Source organism: Candoia aspera, chromosome 5 (genome assembly GCF_035149785.1).
Source record: "Candoia aspera isolate rCanAsp1 chromosome 5, rCanAsp1.hap2, whole genome shotgun sequence".
NCBI classification, from domain to species: Eukaryota; Metazoa; Chordata; class Lepidosauria; order Squamata; family Boidae; genus Candoia; species Candoia aspera.
Genome location: NC_086157.1, coordinates 86,156,633 through 86,177,610, shown reverse-complemented (window position 1 = coordinate 86,177,610; position 20,978 = coordinate 86,156,633). Strand labels below are relative to the sequence as shown.

The 20,978-nt window shown below is 39.0% G+C and overlaps 2 protein-coding genes across 2 annotated transcripts; both read right to left on the bottom strand.

Annotated features, from left to right (window-relative positions):
- Nucleotides 1-1,705: 1,705 nt before the first annotated feature.
- On the bottom strand, nucleotides 1,706-10,047 carry TAF13 (TATA-box binding protein associated factor 13). Its single transcript, XM_063305661.1, has 4 exons — nucleotides 9,907-10,047; nucleotides 7,960-8,038; nucleotides 6,539-6,636; nucleotides 1,706-2,578 (listed from the first exon to the last, which is right to left on the bottom strand). Exons 1-4 carry the CDS (start codon nucleotides 9,931-9,933, stop codon nucleotides 2,408-2,410), a joined length of 375 nt encoding a protein of 124 aa, XP_063161731.1. The 5' UTR covers nucleotides 9,934-10,047; the 3' UTR covers nucleotides 1,706-2,407.
- A 2,075-nt stretch (nucleotides 10,048-12,122) lies between these two features.
- On the bottom strand, nucleotides 12,123-20,623 carry GTPBP8 (GTP binding protein 8 (putative)). Its single transcript, XM_063305660.1, has 6 exons — nucleotides 20,010-20,623; nucleotides 16,218-16,316; nucleotides 14,796-14,926; nucleotides 14,165-14,264; nucleotides 13,101-13,219; nucleotides 12,123-12,434 (listed from the first exon to the last, which is right to left on the bottom strand). The coding sequence occupies exons 1-6, from the start codon at nucleotides 20,355-20,357 to the stop codon at nucleotides 12,353-12,355; spliced, it is 879 nt and encodes a 292-aa protein (XP_063161730.1). The 5' UTR covers nucleotides 20,358-20,623; the 3' UTR covers nucleotides 12,123-12,352.
- Between the last annotated feature and the right edge of the window lie 355 nt (nucleotides 20,624-20,978).

Below are 20,978 nucleotides of genomic sequence, written 5' to 3'. Positions count from 1 at the left end.
AGTTCAGTTTTTATTTTACATTTCCCTTGACAAAATTCTAGTATCTCACAATAGGTTATTCATTTGTGTTTGCCTATTTATCATCTTGTGCGGAGAGCCACAGAGGTGTTTTCGGGCACAACCTGGGTTTGTATCTATTCCATATTGTCAATATGGCAAGTCTAACATAATGGTTTTTAAACTCCACTTTAATCTTGACTTCATCGTACCACAAATATCCATGCCGCTCAAATCTCAGGTTGTGTCCTTCTAACTCCAAGAACCTTCTGTTTCTCAGCAGCACCCACTCTTTCATCCAAACCAAACAGCAAGCTGTAAAATTTCAAACCAGGTAAACACAACCCTCTTTCCTTTGTATCTTGTAACACCTTACATTTAACTTCTGGTTTTCTTTCCCTGCCACACAAATTTAGATATATCCTTCTGCCACTGCTTAAATGGTGCATCAGTTGTCAGAACAGGTATTGTCTGAAAGAAAAAGATCATTCTAGGCAAAACATTTTTATCACAGAAATTTCCCCAGCAACGACAATAGTTGTTTCTCCCATCTTTGTCTTTTTTAACTTCATGCCATGTCTTAACAGTTATTTTGAAATAACATCCAATTAATATTTGTCACAGTGATACCCAAATATTTTACTTTCTTCTCAATCTTAAAAACCATTTTATTCATAATTTGATCTTTTATTTTCATGTTTTTGTTAACATCTTTGTCTTCTGTTTGTTGATCTTAAAACCTGCTAATGCACCAAATTCTTTGTTTTCCCATTAATGTTTGTTCTCTTTAAAGGATCTTCCAAAACCAACACCAAGTCATCTGCAACAGCTCTTAATTTATAAGTTTATTTTTTCATCTTTACTCCCATAATCCTCTCATCTTGTCTTATATCTCTATTCAGTATTTCAAGAACCAAAATAAGAGAGGAGACAGTGGTCATTCCTGTCTTGTTCCTTTCTGTATCTCACAAGGCTTTGTTGAATTGCCATTAAACATTATTTGTGCTTTCTGTGAAGTATAAATCAATCTTGCCCATTTTATTAAGTTCTCTCCAAAGTTCCTATCTTCCAAAACTCTGAACCAGTTCAAGTTGTGAAAGGCCTTCTCTGCATCTAAGAAAACCAGTGTTTGTTTTTCATTGTTGCTTCAAGTATTCCAAAATGTCCAACACATTTCTAACATTGTCCTTTAATCCTCATGAATAACTTCTTGCAAAATTATTTTCAGCAGAATCTTGTAAACAGCTTGTCATTATTCAATAGTATCTGCCGATAGTTTCTTGCTAAAGTCAAATTTTGTCCCTCTAGGTATTAACTAGACAACCTGTGACTCATTAGGTCATCCTTTGAGAGAAAGGTAGTGCAGTCTGATGTGACCAGAATTAACATTAAATTTTAGGCTGACCATATTTTTTTTTTTAGCCCAATGCTGGACGGTCCTGTGATCATCTAGGAAGAGTATGCATCATAAATAGAAAAATAACTAGTGGCAAACAAACTTCAATAACGTCAACAGTTACTTATCTAAACAGATAAACAGAATGACCATGGGCAGGCAAAAAACACTGGGAGCGGGAACTTCTGACCAGCTTCCCCATTGACTTTGTTTGTGGGAAGGTGACAGGGAATGTCAGAAATCATGATCACATGACTGTAGGGGTGCGGCAACAGCCATAACTTTGTTAATAAAATTGGTCTGAATATCGTGGAAATTTCAATTCCAGAGGAGTAATGGGTCCTGGATTTTTTAATGTATTCTTTAAGTTAGCGTATTTTAGGTACCTTGATTCAAAAACTGTTGTATAATGCACTGTTTGGGCTAACTTGAGAGTACAAACCAACAGATAAACATAATGAGAGTTTTAGTAGTATATAAAGGCTGTATTGCCTCTTTCCAACTGTCTGGCATCTTTCTTTCCTATTAGATAGAATTCATCATGTTCCGTACTCTGTGAAAGATTTTATCTTTGAATTTTAAACAATACTGAAAATGGTGCATGGAGAAAAGAAAGAAGATCTACTTAAAAGTATTGAGATTTATGAGCATGTTTTTAAAAATAAAAGACAAGTTTGATGGGACAGAGGTAAAAGATAATGGCTATATGGCCTTTAGAACTTTTTGGCAACACCTGAAAAAACAAAATCATGAGCTAATTAAGAATGCAAACCAAGTATTATAACACTCAAATGGTGTAGTCTAAAAATTTCAAGGTACAATAGGGAATAATGTACACCAAGAATATTTTTAGCATTTCGTTTTAAAGACAACATAATAAAAAGAATGTTAACTTTCTTAAACAGTTCACAACTTAAGTCTGTATTAATGTACAGCACTGTTCTTACTATTTTTCACAGAGCTTGTTTTTACAAAAAGGGTGAAGCAGAAAATGAGATGAGCTCAAAAAAGGCCTCAAGAGCCATAGTTTGCTTCATCAAATGCTTTTCGAGCCCGTTTTAGTTCTTCATTCATTGTTAACAAGTCCTTCACACGAGCAAATTTTCGTGGGTCTTTACGAATCAAGAAGACAATATCTTCAACCTGTACTCGGCCTTGTCGTCCAATCGACATTGCTTTGTGGGTCTATTGGGCAAAAAGAAAATCCATTTCAATTAAGTCAATTTCTGTGATGTTACTCAGTTGTGACAAACATCCCTGTATTTAGATAAGATGTTTATTCATTCAGTCGCTTCCGACTCTTCGTGACTTCATGGACCAGCCCACGCCAGAGCTTCCTGTCGGTCGTCAACACCCCAACTCCCCCAGGGATGAGTCCATCACCTCTAGAATATCATCCATCCATCTTGCCCTTGGTCGGCCCCTCTTCCTTTTGCCCTCCACTCTCCCTAGCATCAGCATCTTCTCCAGAGTGTCCTGTCTTCTCATTATGTGGCCAAAGTATTTCAGTTTTGCCTTTAATATCATTCCCTCAAGTGAGCAGTCTGGCTTTATTTCCTGGAGGATGGACTGGTTTGATCTTCTTGCAGTCTAAGGCACTCTCAGAATTTTCCTCCAACATTAGATAAGATACTTGTTTGATTATGAAAATGTAACTAGAATCTAATTATCTAATAGGCTGAGGGGGGACTAAAACCTGGATCTCCCAGCTGCTAGTCCAACACCTTAATCACTACACCACTTTGGTTCATGAATTGTTACTGAAAGTTTAGATGGCAGAGTTATGACAGCTTTTACTCATGTCTCTGAACTCTTCTCAGTTTTACATAAAACATATGGGAACAAAAGCCTAAATATTGCATCTGTTGTATCAAATGTCTAATAAAGTTTTGTTGTTGTTTATTCGTTTAGTCGCTTCCGACTCTTCGTGACTTCATGGACCAGCCCACGCCAGAGCTTCCTGTCGGTCGTCAACATCCCCAGCTCTCCCAGGGACGAGTCCGTCACCTCTAGAATATCATCCATCCATCTTGCCCTTGGTCGGCCCCTCTTCCTTTTGCCTTCCACTCTCCCTAGCATCAGCATCTTCTCCAGGGTGTCCTGTCTTCTCATTATGTGGCCAAAGTATTTCAGTTTTGCCTTTAATATCATTCCCTCAAGTGAGCAGTCTGGCTTTATTTCCTGGAGGATGGACTGGTTTGATCTTCTGGCAGTCCAAGGCACTCTCAGAATTTTCCTCCAACACCACAGTTCAAAAGCATCGATCTTCCTTCGCTCAGCCTTCCTTATGGTCCAGCTCTCGCAGCCATATGTTACTACAGGGAACACCATTGCTTTAACTATGCGGGCCTTTGTTGTCAGTGTGATGTCTCTGCTCTTAACTATTTTATCGAGATTTGTCATTGCTCTTCTCCCAAGGATTAAGCGTCTTCTGATTTCCTGACTGCAGTCAGCATCTGCAGTAATCTTTGCACCTAGGAATACAAAGTCTTTCACTGCTTCTACATTTTCTCCCTCTATTTGCCAGTTATCAATCAAGCTGGTTGCCATAATCTTGGTTTTTTTGAGGTTTAGCTGCAAGCCAGCTTTTGCACTTTCTTCTTTCACCTTCATCATAAGGCTCCTCAGTTCCTCTTCACTTTCAGCCATCAAAGTGGTATCATCTGCATATCTGAGATTGTTAATGTTTCTTCCAGAGATTTTAACTCCAGCCTTGGATTCCTCAAGACCAGCTTGTCGCATGATGTGTTCTGCATACAAGTTGAATAGGTAGGGTGAGAGTATACAGCCCTGCCGTACTCCTTTCCCAATCTTAAACCAGTCCGTTGTTCCGTGGTCTGTTCTTACTGTTGCTACTTGGTCGTTATACAGATTCTTCAGGAGGCAGACAAGATGACTTGGTATCCCCATACCACTAAGAACTTGCCACAATTTGTTATGGTCCACACAGTCAAAGGCTTTAGAATAGTCAATAAAACAGAAATAGATGTTTTTCTGAAACTCCCTGGCTTTTTCCATTATCCAGCGGATATTGGCAATTTGGTCTCTAGTTCCTCTGCCTTTTCTAAACCCAGCCTGTACATCTGGCAATTCTCGCTCCATGAACTGCTGAAGTCTACCTTGCAGGATCTTGAGCATTACCTTACTGGCATGTGAAATGAGTGCCACTGTTCGATAGTTTGAACATTCTTTAGTGTTTCCCTTTTTTGGTATGGGGATATAAGTTGATTTTTTCCAATCTGATGGCCATTCTTGTGTTTTCCAAATTTGCTGGCATATAGCATGCATTACCTTGACAGCATCATCTTGCAAGATTTTGAACAGTTCAGCTGGGATGCCGTCTTCTCCTGCTGCCTTGTTATTAGCAATGCTTCTTAAGGCCCACTCAACCTCACTCTTCAGGATGTCTGGCTCTAGCTCACTGACCACACCGTCAAAGCTATCCCCGATATTGTTATCCTTCCTATACAGGTCTTCTGTATATTCTTGCCACCTTTTCTTGATCTCTTCTTCTTCTGTTAGGTCCTTGCCATCTTTGTTTTTGATCATACCCATTTTGGCCTGGAATTTACCTCCAATGTTTCTAATTTTCTGGAAGAGGTCTCTTGTCCTTCCTATTCTATTGTCTTCTTCCACTTCCGCGCATTGCTTGTTTAAAAATAATTCCTTATCTCTTCTGGCTAACCTCTGGAATTTTGCATTTAATTGGGCATATCTCCCCCTATCGCTGTTGCCTTTTGCTTTCCTTCTTTCTTGGGCTACTTCTAGTGTCTCAGCAGACAGCCATTTTGCCTTCTTGGTTTTCTCTTTCTTTGGGATGTATTTTGTTGCCGCCTCCTGAACAATGTTGCGAACTTCTCTCCAGAGTTCTTCCGGGACCCTATCTACTAAGTCCAGTCCCTTAAATCTATTCTTCACCTCCACTGCATATTCCTTAGGAATATTCGTGAGCTCATATCTAGCTGATCTGTGGGTCTTCCCTAATCTCTTTAGTCTGATCCTAAATTGTGCAAGAAGAAGTTCATGGTCTGAACTACAGTCAGCTCCAGGCCTAGTTTTTACCGACTGTACAGATGTCCGCCACCTTTGGCTGCAAAGGATGTAATCAATCTGATTTCGGTGTTGTCCATCTGGTGAAGTCCATGTGTAAAGCCGTCTCTTAGGTTGTTGGAAGAGAGTGTTTGTTATGCAGAGTGAATTGTCTTGGCAAAATTCTATCAGCCTATGTCCTGCTTCGTTTTGTTCTCCCAGGCCATACTTACCTGTAATTCGAGGTGTCATTTGACTGCCCACCTTAGCATTCCAGTCTCCTGTGATGAAAATAACATCTCTTTTAGGCGTGTTGTCCAGTAGGTGCTGCAGATCCTCATAGAACTGCTCTACTTCAGCTTCTTCAGCATTTGTGGTTGGGGCGTATATTTGGATCACTGTGATGTTAGATGGTTTGCCCTGAATTCGAATTGAGATCATTCTGTCGTTTTTGGGGTTGTATCCAAGCACTGCTTTAGCCACTTTACTATTAATTATGAAGGCTACTCCATTTCTTCTGTGGTCCTCTTGTCCACAGTAGTAGATCTGGTGGTCATTTGATGTGAAGTGGCCCATTCCAGTCCATTTCAGTTCACTGACGCCCAGAATGTCTATCTTTAATCTTGACATCTCACCAATAACTACATCCAATTTGCCCTGGCTCATAGATCTTACATTCCAGGTTCCAATGGTGTGTTGATCCTTAGAACATCGGATTCGCCGTTCACCACCAGCACCGTCGGCCGCTAACCGTCCTTTCGGCTTTGAGCTAGCTGCGTCATCACGACTGGGGCTAGTTGAGCTCATCCTCTGTTCCTCCCCAGTAGCATTTTGACCATCTTCCGACCTGGGGGTCTCATCTTCCGATGGTATACCGACATATCTCTGGTTGTACTGATCCATTTAGTTTTCACGGCAAGAATACTGGGGTGGGTTGCCATTACCTTCCCCAGGGATCGCATTTAGTCTGACCTCTCTGTCATGACCTTCCCGTCTTGGGTGGCCCTTCACGGTTTAGCTCATGGCATCATTGAGGTGCTCAAGCTCCAGCACCACAACAAGGTAACGATCCTTTGCGGAGGTCTAATAAAGTACTAACACATTATAAGAACCTACCATTTCTGTGATGAATTCTATGACCAGATCCTCGAGAATATCCACAGACTCTGTGTAAGGGTTCTGATCATCTCCAAATCCATACATCATACATCTCACTGGAATTAAAAAAGCAAAAATCATCTGCAGGAGGGCACTGAATGGAGGCACTCTGGAAGACTTATGATCTATGTAATTATCTGGGCAGTCACATTCTTCTAAATTCTCCAATCAAGCAAATTTTAATAGTAATTTTAAACAAATGTACACATGGAAGTATAGTTCAGACTTGTATGGGAGAACAGTGATACTATCTTGCTGTAACTTTTAGCCAGTTTGGTCTAGTGGTTAAGGTGCTGGACTAGAAACCAGGAGACTGAGAGTTCTAGTCCTGCCTTAGGCATGAAAGCTGGCTGGGTGACCTTGGGCCAGTCAATCTCTCTCAGCCCAACTCACCTCACAGGGTTGCTGTTGTGGGGAAAATAGGAGGAGGAAGGAGTATTTGATAGGTTCGCCACCTTATTTATAAAAATAATAAAGGCGGGATATAAAACAAATAAACAAACAAACTTTAATACCAGTGTTTGAAAGATCACTTTAATAGAACATGTTGAAGGAGGAACTTTCTGAGAAGAGCATCTACCAATTCTAGACCCCAAATGAATAAACTAGCCAACAGGTTCTATTTAGTCCAAGTTATGGTTCAGGAAACTTACACCACTTTGACTATATAAGGTTCAGTATAAGACTAAGTCTTCTTAGGAATGGTATTTTACAATGAAACTACTTAGAGGAGCCTTTGTCTTACTGTTAAGACAGTGGGCTGAAAAGCAGACTCTGCACTTTAAACTGCCATGGAATTATTAGCAAATGCAAACCTGAAAAATACAAATGTACTGCACATGTAGTAAAAGTCAAGCATTTTAAATCAAAAAGGTCAGTGATAGTTGATGCATACTTGTTCATCACTAGCTCGCTGCAAGACCAAGTGATATAACTGGTAATGAATGAAAAATATCTTACATGACTTCATAAAATCTGAAACACTTTTCAATGGATATTTCATTTGCTGTGCTACAAATCATATCAAATGACACATGAGCAAATGTGAATCATGTTAAGTATAGCTTAGCCATCTCAATTGCTTTTTATCTAGTAGTATAGATTGATAGGATACAGATTTTAGATGAAATCACTTGACAATTTAGAGTAATACTTGTATTCAAAAAGCTTACAACAGGGATAAACGGATTCTTCAAAAGGGGAGGCTACAAGAGGATTAAATTTCCTTACTATCTGTGAGAACATAGAAAGCTGCCTTATAAAAAGTTAGGTCATTAAAACTGATCTGTCTCTAGTGTCTTATACTAACTGATGGCAGTTCTCTGGTATCTTCTGCATGCAAATAATCTACTCTTAATTATAGGCTGACTTCAACTTACATTCTTTGGAAAACAACCGCTTCCTTTTTCCCTGTCCACCATCTGGCCCTCCTCCAGGTTCTTCAGTATCTTCTTCAAACTGTAGACAACAAATCCAAAATTAGGGTAAAAAAGAGGTGTACCCCAAAATTAAGCTAAGAAACAAGGTGGCCAAAACAATTAGGATGGTTAAAAGCAGAGAGACAGCACAGGGTTCCAAACAGATCTCTTGAAGTTGGGGGATTAAACAGTACAATATCAAAATGAGTTTGCTGTACACAAATATGCATACAGAGTCAAAAAAATCAACCTTTCACATTGATGATATCAGAGCTAGAACCGTAGGGTGCTATTGGAAAGTTGATGAAAACATCAAATCAAGTATGGCAACCGTGAAACAGGCACATTCCATGCTAGGTGTCATTTGAAGAAGAATCTAAAATAAACTTACCAATACTATAATGCATTTATAAAAATATATGAATACTATATAGTCCTGGCCATAGTACATTAAAATGATATTGAAAATCTAGAAATGGGACAGAGGGAATCCAAATGATAAGCAGGCTAGAGTAACTCATTTCTGAGAAAATTATGGCAAGTAAGAAAAAGAAGTATCATCTCAAAATGTAGCAGTGCTGATCTATTTGAGCTGCTTTAAAAGGGATTAGAAAAATTAAGTTTCTAATAGTTATTAGATATGCTGGCTATATATTACCTCACATAACACAAGCAGGCTGCTGAAAACAGGGGAGATTGTGGTCTATTCCCTTGAATTTTGTTTGTGAGCTTATCACAGGCACTGGCTGGGCACTGAGAAATACATTGTTGTACCAGACTGGCCGGATTCAGCATACTTGTTCATAAATCCTTAATATTACTATGCTTTATTTTTAAAAAAACAGCATAAGAAAACTGGGAGGTTTTGAATATATCCAACAATCCAAGAGAATGGTGGGGAAGGAGAAAAAATTATTTCTAAAAAAATATTTTCTACCAAAATCTATAAGCAAAATAAGCCATGCCTCTAGTGCTTCTGCCCTTCACCAACTAGACTTAATTTGAATCAAGGTTTAAGTCTAGAACCTGATATATATGCCATGGATCCATGAGAATAAAAAAAAGGTTCACCACCACACTCATGCAGCTGCACCAAATCAAAGGGCGGTCCTGTGGAACAAATCTTATTTTGGGTGCTTCTTGAATGAGAGTATATTTGCAATTAGTTTGTAAAGCATAATGCCACTATGCAATGAGATTCTTCTCAGATGTTCTGGATCATAACTCACAGCAATTCTAGACAGCAATGATCAGCAATGAAGGAAATGCTAAGCAGGCATAATACAAAGGAAGACTAATGTCTTCTACAGACTTTAGCAAAAATAATGATAGAAAGCAGGATCTGAGGATATGCATGGCGTCTGTTGCTAGCCCACAGCTAGCACACGTTAATTCGAAACTAAGCTTCAGTGAGATTACTGGGAATCGTCTTGTATCTACAGAAAGGTTACACCAGAAAACAGAACCAAGTTCAAGTTTATCCCATGTAAGTCTCACAGTGCCCAGGGAAGCTTATTCCCAGTTTCGTTTGCATAAAATGAGTCTAGTGTGAAATCCTACACTCCGAAATCTAGAGGACTTATTCCAAATGAATTATTTTATAGCATTTTATTACAGGGTTTCCATGCTCCTCATTCAAAGTGATGGCGCTGCCATCAACGAACAAGATGTAGCTTTTAATGTAAATAATACCAAATAAACCCTGGATTAAAATTTCAGCCCTCTCCGACCGATGGGTGCGATGTCTCCAGCGTCCCAGGGTACCTAGGAAAGGCGGGAAGCCGTGAAGAGCCACTTTCCTTTCCCCAAGCCAGCAGCTGCGACACGGCCAGTATCCCAGTTGGTCCTTAATCACGGTTCACACCTTTTGTGCTACCCGACACCTTCTAATGCTTCGGCGTCACTTACTGGTGGGTCCTCTTCTTCGTCGGCCATGTTAGCATCAGGAATCACCTCCTTCCAGGTACAGAATCCAAGAGCACTTCAGATGAGCGACCCTTCCGCACCGCCTCAATCTGGAAGGCTACTCGTTGTCGCGTCTACGTTCTACTGCGCATGCTCCCTTGAACAAACGACGCCGTAACAGGCCCACGAGTCCCTTTTCACCGGCTTCATTAGACAAGTCACGCATGCGCAACTTAAAGAGTGCCCCGCTAGTTGTTTTCCAGCGGCTTTCAGATCTGCTTGGAAGCTTTCGCGGGGCCGCTATAGAGCAGCAAAGAGATACAGAAAACGCCGAGTCGTGGTTGCCTTCTTGTGATCATCCAGATCTTTCCAGCCCAGATTTATAGCCCCAATGTATCTAGCCTTTGGGTACATAGAGAAAAAAGGCATTGAAATGTTAAGCAGCAATGAGCGATAAACCAAGTCAGGTTTTGTTTTCTGTCCATACGACCTTCCACTATGCTGGTTTCATAAATGCAGAGCTATGTTAGCTTAATAATGGAATGTTGTATATATCACAACTGAGTTCATTTAATAATATTAGATAAACCAGAAAAAATTACTTTGGTGTAATATGTTGTGACCACACTATTTTCTTGTCATTTTTTGCCCAAAGCTTCTGCTTTTTATCCTGTATTAGGGTTTATGGTTTTATCTTCAAACAGTGGCAGATGCTGTACACTCTGGAGTTAATACTCATGGTGAAGAATGTACATGTGTGGGTTAATGCATATTACTTCTGTACGAAGTACAGCTCCAATGTATTTCTCATTCTGAGTCCACAAACTGGACTTCCTCCTCAAAATCCTGCTGTTATTAAACCACTGATCTATTGCATTCAATCTTAATTCCAAGAAACAGAAAGATTAGGCTGCTTGACTGATGGGGAAAATGGGGCTGGAAATTAAAATGACCCAGCGATCGGGAAATGACTGCTAACAATTCATCTGCTTGTTGAAAATTAATAGTTTGAGTCTTTTAAACAGAGTGGAGTACATAGAACTGTAGACTGAGAAGCAGCAGCCATCTGGGTGCTTTAGGAGAAGCAGCAGCCATCTGGGTGCTTTAGCCCTATCATTATAAGCCTCTGCTAGATAAACCATGCATTTGAGGTACTCAGATTTAAGTAGTCTTATCAACACAGCTGGCCACTTTAGGAAGGAATGCTTTTGACTGTATATGAAAGATCACACTGTATGCAGTAGAACTCTGCTGAGTCTTCTGTTTGCACATAAATATATCCATTCTTTTAAGAAATAATTCAGTATAAACATATTTCTATTCTTTTCTTTTGCATTACAAAAGAAAAAAGCAAAATAATTTCTCTTACTGTCCCTCCACTCCCAAAATAGACTAAGACAGGGACATAGTAGAATGCCATGATGTATTTGTAGAATTACAGAACTGAAAAGGATTGCTTAGACCACTACACACCTCCTCCTCCTCCTCCTCAGCTGCTGTTGTTGTTGTTAGTTGCCCTTGAGTCGTTTACAACTCATGGCGACCCTACGTATAATAGAATGAAATGCTGTTCGGTCTTGCGCCATATGCCTGACTGTTCCAATGTTTGCATCCATTGTTGCTGTAACTGTATCAATCCATCGCACTGAAGGTCTTCCTCTTTTCCACTGGCTCTCAACTTTACCAAGCATGATGTCCTCCTCAGCACAGGGGTCCAAATTAAAAGCATCCCAAATAATGGCTGTCTAGCCTTTGCCTTAACACATCTAACAAATGGGGCTTATTACCTCCCTTGATAATAGACTCCACTGTCAAACTATTATTGAATGTATTTTCTAACCTTCTGTTGGAGTCTGTCTTCTGTAGCTTAAATCCTTTATTCTGAGGCTTATACTCTGGGTTGACAGAAAGGGGGTTTTGAGGTTTTGTGTGATATCCATTCAGGACCTGATTATCATGGTATCCTTCACCAATCTTTCAAGGCTAAAAAAAGGCTCTTCCATTTCTCATCATATGATTTACTCGATCTTATTTCTTGTCCTTTCATCCTTTTCAAATTTGTCTGAATCCTTCCTAAAATGAGTTGCCCATAACAATGTTTTAGGGTCCTCTACTGAAAAATCTGGGCTAGGAAGAGCTATATACTACTTCTAGGCATAACATTTTGTCTTTGGAGTTCACATTTAATCAACTAACAAGGGGAAAGTATGTAACAATACTGAATCTACATAGCGTTTATTGTTCCAAAATAATTTATATTTATACAGTATCTAGCATGAAGTTGAAGCAAGATGCTTCTGACTATAATGCAGTGTTTCTCAACCTTGGCAACTTTAAGATGTGTGGACTTCAACTCCCAGAATTCCCCAGCCTCCTGGCTGGGGAATTCTGGGAGTTGAAGTCCACACATCTTAAAGTTGCCAAGGTTGAGAAACACTGCTATAATGCATCATTCAGTGGATAATGGAAGATGTCCAGTTGTATGAGCTATGAAGCATCTCAATACATGGATTCCAGAATAATTCAAAGAGCTGTGGAAACAGAGATAGAAGTATTATGTTAGTAGTCTCATAAAAATAAAACACTTTCCATTCTCTCACTATCCTTGCACTTGCTGCCTCTGCTTGAGGAACAACTCTTTCTTAGAGTTTAAGTTCATCTAAGCAGCAGCACCTAGCCAACTCTGGCTGATCGCATGCTTCTAAGCAGTCCACCTTGATAAATATTGGGATGGGGAACCAAGATAATACCAGGGTACCAGGTTAGATTGGAAAGTAACAACTGAAACTCATACACACTTTGGAACAAGGCAATGGCAAACCATATTACTGCCAAGAAATAACATGAACATGTCTGTATAATCATCATCCTTGGGTCAAGTTTGATTCGTGGGAAGGTCTGAATGCTTATATGCTAAACATGTATTTTATGTTCTATAATCTAGAAATACAATATATTCATGCTTATAGCAAATCTTACAAAATATTAAAGATTCCTCAGGTTGGGCTTGACTGCTTGTGATTATATGGATTATGTAGTCCTTTGGCAAGAATGGATAAGTGATTGCCTTTGTATTCATCTGGGATATCTTTTTCAATTTTCTAATCTAGTCTACAGTACTAACCAAGTGCTATTCTGCTTGAGATCAGCTATGGTCTGCTAAGTGCTCAGCCCGCTGTGACTTTTTTAGCTGTTACCTGATAGGAAAAAGTTGAGGAAAGCATCCTTGGGTATTTTTCTTTACGAAGTCCTGAATCTGTAGCACATTTTTTGCCATCACTGATTTTGCTGCTTTGTCAATTTTTGTTAATACAAGCTGCCAAAAGACAAAAACAAACCCACAGAAAATAACGTAAAAATAAGTTTTCGAAGCCTTGAATTATTTCTGAGTATAGTACTGAATTAGGTTAGGGGTACTCACAGGCTGTTCTTTAAAAGAATGAGATCCTGCCCTTTGCTCTTCCAACTTTTTCTACTTTCAGAGATGTTTTGTGAGTCTAAATTTCACTAACAGCTTTTATCTCTCCCCAAAAGAGTATAAGGCCCAACTGAGCAATCTAGGTGGGTCAAACCACTGATCCCCTAATTCAGTGGGTTGGATACAGCCTAAATTAGTCATATTTCAATCCTCCTGAAAGCACTAGGACAAGTAAGTTGTGACTATTAAGTTAAATGGAACTAATTTGGGTCTAATTCTATGCATTTATACTTTTTAAGGAATGAAGTCCACAAGTCAGTGATAAAGGAGACACATAATATAGGCAGAGGTATTCAAATTTATGAAGTGCTTAAAAAAATTAATTTGTCAGCTAATGCCTTCTTCTTTCAGGCTAATATTTAGGATAGATTATGTTGGAGCAAAAGGGTTTATGCCAAGACTAGGCAACTTATTTAAGATAGAGGGAAATGTTGTTATTCATTTTGCCTTATACTTACAAATTAATTTCTGTGAATATGATGGTTAAAATACTACATACATTTTAGTACATATTTTAAAACCCCAGTTGGCGAGAGCAACATATTAATTATAAATATAATTTGACTATTTGTGTGCACCTCTCATACTAAGCTGGAATGCAGTTCCTAAACAAAAAATTGGCTGTTTTTGTTTCTTCACAGGTTTTTTAAATTCTCCTAGACAGAATCAATAGAGTCTAGCTAGATTGTATTTATGCTTTTCAGTTAGTGTTACACGATTTTTAGAGAACCTGATTTATTAATATTGTATACTCACTGTTTTAAAGCAAGGATTACTACTCACAACATAAGGAATCCCAAATTCTTCCAACATTTCTACAGCAATGTTGTCCATTTCCTGAATTCCTGCTTTGGCATCTATTAATAAGAATGTATGTTTCAAACTGCAGAAAATAGAAACACAGAAACAACTTTGCATAACCATAACAGAAAAAGAACAGCCAAGTTAACTGGCAAGAGAAATTCGTGGTTTTCAATTCCTAATTTTTAACTTAGTTCAGAAGCATTTATCATCTATCATTCTACTATACATTTCTACCATTTCTGCGTGGTAAATTCTCCTTTGGCAGGACAACAGAGACCACCACCACTTCAAGTGGAGATACTAATGCAGAACACTTTGGTTTTTTCAGAAAAGGTGCTGCTTCAGATGGAATTACTCCTTTTATCCAAGTTGAGGTGACTCAGCAAAGCAGAGCCATATGGCTTCACACATGCCTCAGGAATTACTTGGAAATAGTACTTATAATAGCTTGTATCTAATCCAAATTTAAATAGTTGTTTCACCTAAAAATTGTTTTGTACGCCCAAGCATACCTCCCTTCTTAAGGCAAAATTTTACAACTCTGTTCCCCCCCACCGGCCCCAAATCCTGTGGAAAGGATTTCCAAGAAATTGCTTATATTCAATCTTACTTCTTACGTTGATTTAAATAAGGCTCAACCATCTCTGCAAAATCTTTCGGTGCTTTGAACCCATAGCCTGGCATATCCACCAAAGTGAAGAATTTTCCCACTTTGAAAAAATTCATTTTCTTTGTGTGACCCTGGAGAAAAAAAAAATCAGAGGACCTTTTCCTCCCTGTCTTCTTTCAGACAAAGCATTATGAGATCCATGAACTTATTTAAAATGTACTTTTAAAAAATCAAGTAGGCATCTGAATCAATGGAGTGAAGGAAGTGACTGACAGAGCTAAAAGATTGCAATGTGTTTGACCGTTATTCAGTAAACTTGAAATATCAAGTTTATCTACTTTTTATAGATAAGCTTTTCACTCCAACCGTACATAATATTTTTAAATCATAAATGTATGTGTGCTTCATGACATATTCCAAAAAATTATCTGTAACATCCTGAACATGAAATAAGATATAACACAAGTTTGTAGATTATTGTGGATAATCTACAACTCAAAATGCATTTACATCAGATTCATTTTTGAAGCAATACTGAAGTACTCTGAAACATCAAGAATGAAGTAAAAAATGTTTACGTATGTGTATCATACTTTGACACTCTATTAAAACAACTGAATTAGTTTCCTAGGTTTCCCAATTTTGTTTATATTTATGCAAAACCAGGTGATTCAGAGCTTAATCACTCAGGTATCAAGGTGGGGGCAGGGGAGGCAGTCCCCCTCATTTTCAGCAAGGAAAGCCAATGGATGGAGCTTGTTTTTCTGTTATTTATTCATTTATTAATTAAACAAATTTATATGGCTGCCCAACTCACACACAGTGATTCTGGGTGGCTTACAGAATTAAAGGTATCCTGCTCTTGACTTGACAGAAAGCCTACATAGGTATTGTGTCTTAATATAATAAAGGAACAGACCTACGTAGTGCACACTGGTCTTCTGTGTAAATTCTCAATCTCACCATGTCCAGCAGAGTTTCTACCTATGTTCCTAAGATACAAATTAAACTTTTGCCCATCACTGCAAACCCTGATAAAGCAGACTCCCAGGTCCCATAGAGTCTTCTAGTCAAATTCAAGCATACAGGGAGGTCTGGCATGAGACGGGGTGTATTCCTGCACCCTGTTTATGCTGAATAGAACTTGAATAAGTTGAGTGTACTGAGCAACATATATATTATTTGTATAATCTGTAATCTCCCGTTAATATAGGCACCTAGCAATTTAAATTTATCTTGCAATTTTATCTGTGTGACCAATCTAGATGTATACGATGCACTTATTCAAAGCTTCCTAGCACCTGTCCTTAAAACTGGATTTTTGATTTTAGAAATAAAGTTTCACAATTCAGATATAACTTGCCTTGCTTATGCTCTATTCACTGTGAAGGGGAATGTAATCTATCTTCACATGCTACTTACAGGATGTTTGGAAATTCTAACTTCAACATCAGGGGCCAAAGAAAACAGTGCTTTTATTAAAGATGATTTTCCAACATTGCTTCTTCCTAAAAAGCAAACCTGGAAGAACAAGTTACAATAATTTCAGTATTCTGTTTATGACCCAATAAAAGATGCATCATTTAAACAAGACATGTTGATAGTAGCCTGGTGCTTTCCAGGAGTGTTGATTAATTTGAGGAAGCTGATCTCTTCAATCTAATGCCAACCTAACCTCTGCAGACTCCTGAAAGGGGGCCTGGTTCCAGCAATAGATACAGATGGAATTTCTGATGAAAACATTTTTTCTGTAGCATTACAGAAATCTCAAGGTTTGCAAAATGTAAGAACATGTGTAGAAGACAAGTAGTCCTAGAAATGGAAGCCATCTAGAAATTCTATGAACTACTCAGTAATCAGAAGCAAACGCTTAATAGCCTGTCTAGGAGAACGAGTACACAGAAACCATATTCTAATTTTATTCTTTTGTAAATCCAAGGCTTTACCAGAATGCTGCATTGTAACTTTGGATCCAGGATCTTTTTAAAGAGGAGTCAGCCAATGGGAGGCACTTGCCTTGGCTTCATATACGGAGAGGGGGCATTTCAAGTCTTGTATTTGAAATAATCAGAATTGTACTTGCACGTTCCTTCTGGTCTCCAAAAGATGGTCCTGACACAAAAGGGTTATTTCCCCCTCTTCGGCTAGCATTAAGGTTTAAACTTTGCTGCTATCCAATGGAGACTAATCTCTCATCAGTAGTCACCTTAAGTGACTTCACTCGAATGACAGCCTAAGCAAATATTTTTATTATTCAGAAACCAAATACACACAAAGTGACATATAAGCAAACATTAGGTAAGCAACAACTGGGTGGTACAACATTTATTCTGGAACACAGCAAGCTGTATGTAGTCTTCACTAGGGCAAGATTGTTGGTCCTTCTTGGTGATCAGAAGGTGCCTTACAGTAAGTCCAATACTATTCTCAGGGACCTGATGATGGAGCTGACAGAAATGGGATCTACTCTACAGTATCCCAGCAGGAGGTCAGTTACAGCACCCTTTGTAGACAGGGGCATCTGAAGTCAGCTTTGCAAATACGAACTTATTTTACAATGTTTAGTGAAAGTACAATGTCTATCAAGGGAATCCCTACTGACAGAGCTGTTGATGCAATCATTTTTCTGAAAGAGTGGGCTTTATAATAATAATGAATAATAATAATTTATTAAATTTATACTCTGCCTCTGGGTGGTTTATGCCCTCGGGCAGCCTGTTTGAGTGCTCTTTGTCTATGCAAGGGGATACAGTCCAAGACAATGACTTGTTTGTGTCAGTTTTGCTGCCAATTCTTTGTCTAGTTCAATTACAGGAATCCCAGAAGTTCTGCTATTCCTGCTGATGTTGCCACAAAGTTCTTACCTTTGCACCATCATCTGAATAGCTGCCAAATCAACTGGTTTATCTATCTAGTTGCTGGACATATAGATACCAAGATGCTTTCTATTGCTGAATCTAATAAGCCAGTGTTACATCCAGGTGTAAAGTTCCTTGTCTCTAATATGGGAAACAGTAAGAATCTATCCTTTGGACTTGTTCTGAGTTCTAATCTGTAGCCCAACCAGGGAAGTCAGAGAAGTCTTTGGACCTAGAGTGCCATCACTGATTTTGACCATTCCAACAACTGAATGAGCATTACAGACAGTTCCATTTGTGATGCTGCTTCACTAGATGGCTAGAGGACTTTAGGAGGTCCCTTCTGTGAGGGTACAGATTGTCTCCACTGGGAAACTGTCCTTCTCCCACAGCACCACCCTAGCAGGACCAGGTATGACTTGGTTCTCTCCCCTCTCTATCTGCCTCAGACATTTTTCAGCCCTGTGCTTCTGTTCTCAGCGCTTGCCATCTTAGTGAAGGGAAGGCAGGAGATCTGCTTACATGTCCTGCTTCTCCTAGGGTGGGGGGAAAACCTTCCTGATGATCTGATGCTACCTCTACCTTTGTCTGCTGGTTAACAATTGGATAGAAGGTCACCTGGAGATCAATCCTGGACCATCTGCTGGATTTTGTTAGGGAAGGGGAGGGATGTGTTTTGGAAGGCACTACAGTTGGACCCAAGCAGTTCCTACTACTTATCTGCCCCCTCCTTCTTCAGACATAGCCATAAGTGCTGATTACCTAGTAGCACAGTGGCTGATCATCTTTATGCCACTCTGAAGGGGTACTTGCTCCTGAATTCCAAGCCTTTTCTGGTTCCCCTCAGCTAGCATTGCTCAAGCGAGAGCAGTGAATCCAGTGGAAAAAATGCACCCAAAAAAGGTTGAAACTCAAGCTCTGTATTTGTCATGTTCACTGCTCATTCCTATTAAAGAAGACAGAGCCTCCCTGGCTAGTTGCAATCTCCACAACCACTATCCACCAATCCACACCTCCACATGACCTGCCACCACGAACATAAAGCTGGACTCTTCTTATTGTTTACTGCCCCCACATGAGCAAAAGCTTGTGTTGCTTCTCTCCCTGTGATTCTTCTTCCTCCTTTTCTCTAAAGTTCTTAAATCTATCTTTCTCTCGGTTCTTAAATCTTGGCCTAAAATGAAGCCAAGGAGAAGTCCTTCCTCTCCTGCAAAAGGCAGAGCTAAGATTGAGAGGAGGGGTTAGATTCCACAGTTTAAACTCTACCTTCTAGCCAAAAAAAAGTGAAGTAACCCATTCCTAATGGTTCAGGTGGCCAGGAAGGATCAATATTTTTAATTCAAGTCCACAAAACTAGTAAGTTAAAATACAGTGGCAGAAGTTATCTTAGTGTTTCAAGCTTCTCCTCACATTCCTATAGGGCTAAGATTATACTGATATAAGGAAGCTGAAAGAAGGAGATGTGGGAGAGATCTGTGGGTTCGAATAACATTTAGGTTCCTGAACCACAATGTTGTTTGAACATTTCAAGTCCATGTTGGACTGCAATTCCCATTGAGTTCACTAGAAAAATTGAGGATTGTAGACCCGGGCATTTGGAGGGGAAACATTAAGCTGAAACAGGTAGAAGGAGAAGGAGCTGAAATTCTATTGGTAAATTCTGCTGTTGAAATGTATTAGGACAGTGAACCTCTGAGTTTATTCAATTTGTCTACTTTACTATTCAGTTTTAAACATGGCAAATGTATGTTTAGAACAGAAACCTTATAAACCACTTCTGAATATCATTCTGATGGTATTTGCTTTTTAAATCTGTTTTGGGTTGCCAATTTGACAAGATTTGCTTTATTTACAGTTCATTACCATTTTTGTTCTGGGGATCTTCCCCTTTAAAAACCAAAAACCAAAAACAAGGAATTTGGAATTGTTACCTTTCATGCAAAGATGGATAAATACCTGAAGGATAGCACTGATGTGAAAAAGACAAAGATAATCAGAAACAGAAGGATGAACCCAACTTTTGTTTATCTTTGACTCTTGTTTATAAAAAAACAATAAACTATTAGATAGATATTTAATCCCTTAACAGTGTGTAAACAGGATTGCCTTTGCAAGTCTGTTATTTGGGCAGCGCTCACATCACAAGGACCATAAATTTGTTTACAGGAGCCGAGATATTCTGCAATCAAAAAACACAAAGATGTCTACAACCTGGACTTTTAAGAGACACTTTTCCGTCTTCCACATGTGACTCCCTGCTAAAAATTTCAAGTAATGTAATTGTGACTGCATTTGTCCTCCTTCCTCTTAAAACATCTAAATAATAAAAATGGAACCCTCTTTTCACTGGTCTCACCTCAGGCTCAGACATTTGTGGAGCATGATCCATCCGGACAGCAGAAGTGGAATAATCAATGATGTGTTGATGTGATGGAATGAAAAACATCTCTGCCTTGTGGATGTCATCCTGGTTAGGGCTGAAAATGTAGAAGGATGATGTGTCCACATTAGGGGACAAGAATCTTGCCAGATCTCGGAGAGGAAATGTTATGGCAGTAGATTGCTTTTCATGGAGCTGCTGAACTTTTGAAAATGAAGCATATTGTACAGGAGTCCTGCTTTGGGTCGTAAGTTGTCTCTGTAGTAGGCTGATATATCTGCTAGATTTTGACAGCTGATGTACCTTCACACATAGATTTTCCATCACTAAGGCAACTCAGTAACTAGATACATGTGTCTTCAAATGAGGGTTTTCAAGTCCATATTTCTATTGAGAAAAAGGAGAAAAAAGTAACAAGTGTTGTTGCTGTAACTCAGCTTTCTGCAACCTGGTGCTCTCCAAAGGGGCTGGCCTTCAATTCTTATGATCATCAGCCCCTATCCTCATGGGGTGATGGGAGTTATTGTTCAAAACATCTGGAGAGCATCTGGTTAGAGACAGCTTCAGTTGTTAGTTAAAAACTGTGAGATAGGCAGCTGTACAAATTGAATAAATATTATTCAATAAATTCAATAAACAAATTGAATAATAAAATAATTGAATAAAATAAATACCACAAATGCATCCCCTTTCTATTACTCCTGCCCTTTATAGCGTTTTTTTTTCTTTTATAGATGCTGTCCAAAAAAGACATCATGTAATCCTGTACTTGCTTCCAGTGAATAAGACCTAATCATGTCAAAGGGGTAATTTACTTTTAGCAGATAAGATTGGTGTTTTAAAGGCCTAAGTTTGTGGGGGAGGAAAACTGTAATAAAGATTTAGAAATAAACAAAACAGAAGATAATCTGGAGTGCGGTGGAGCAGTAATTGTAATTCTTATAC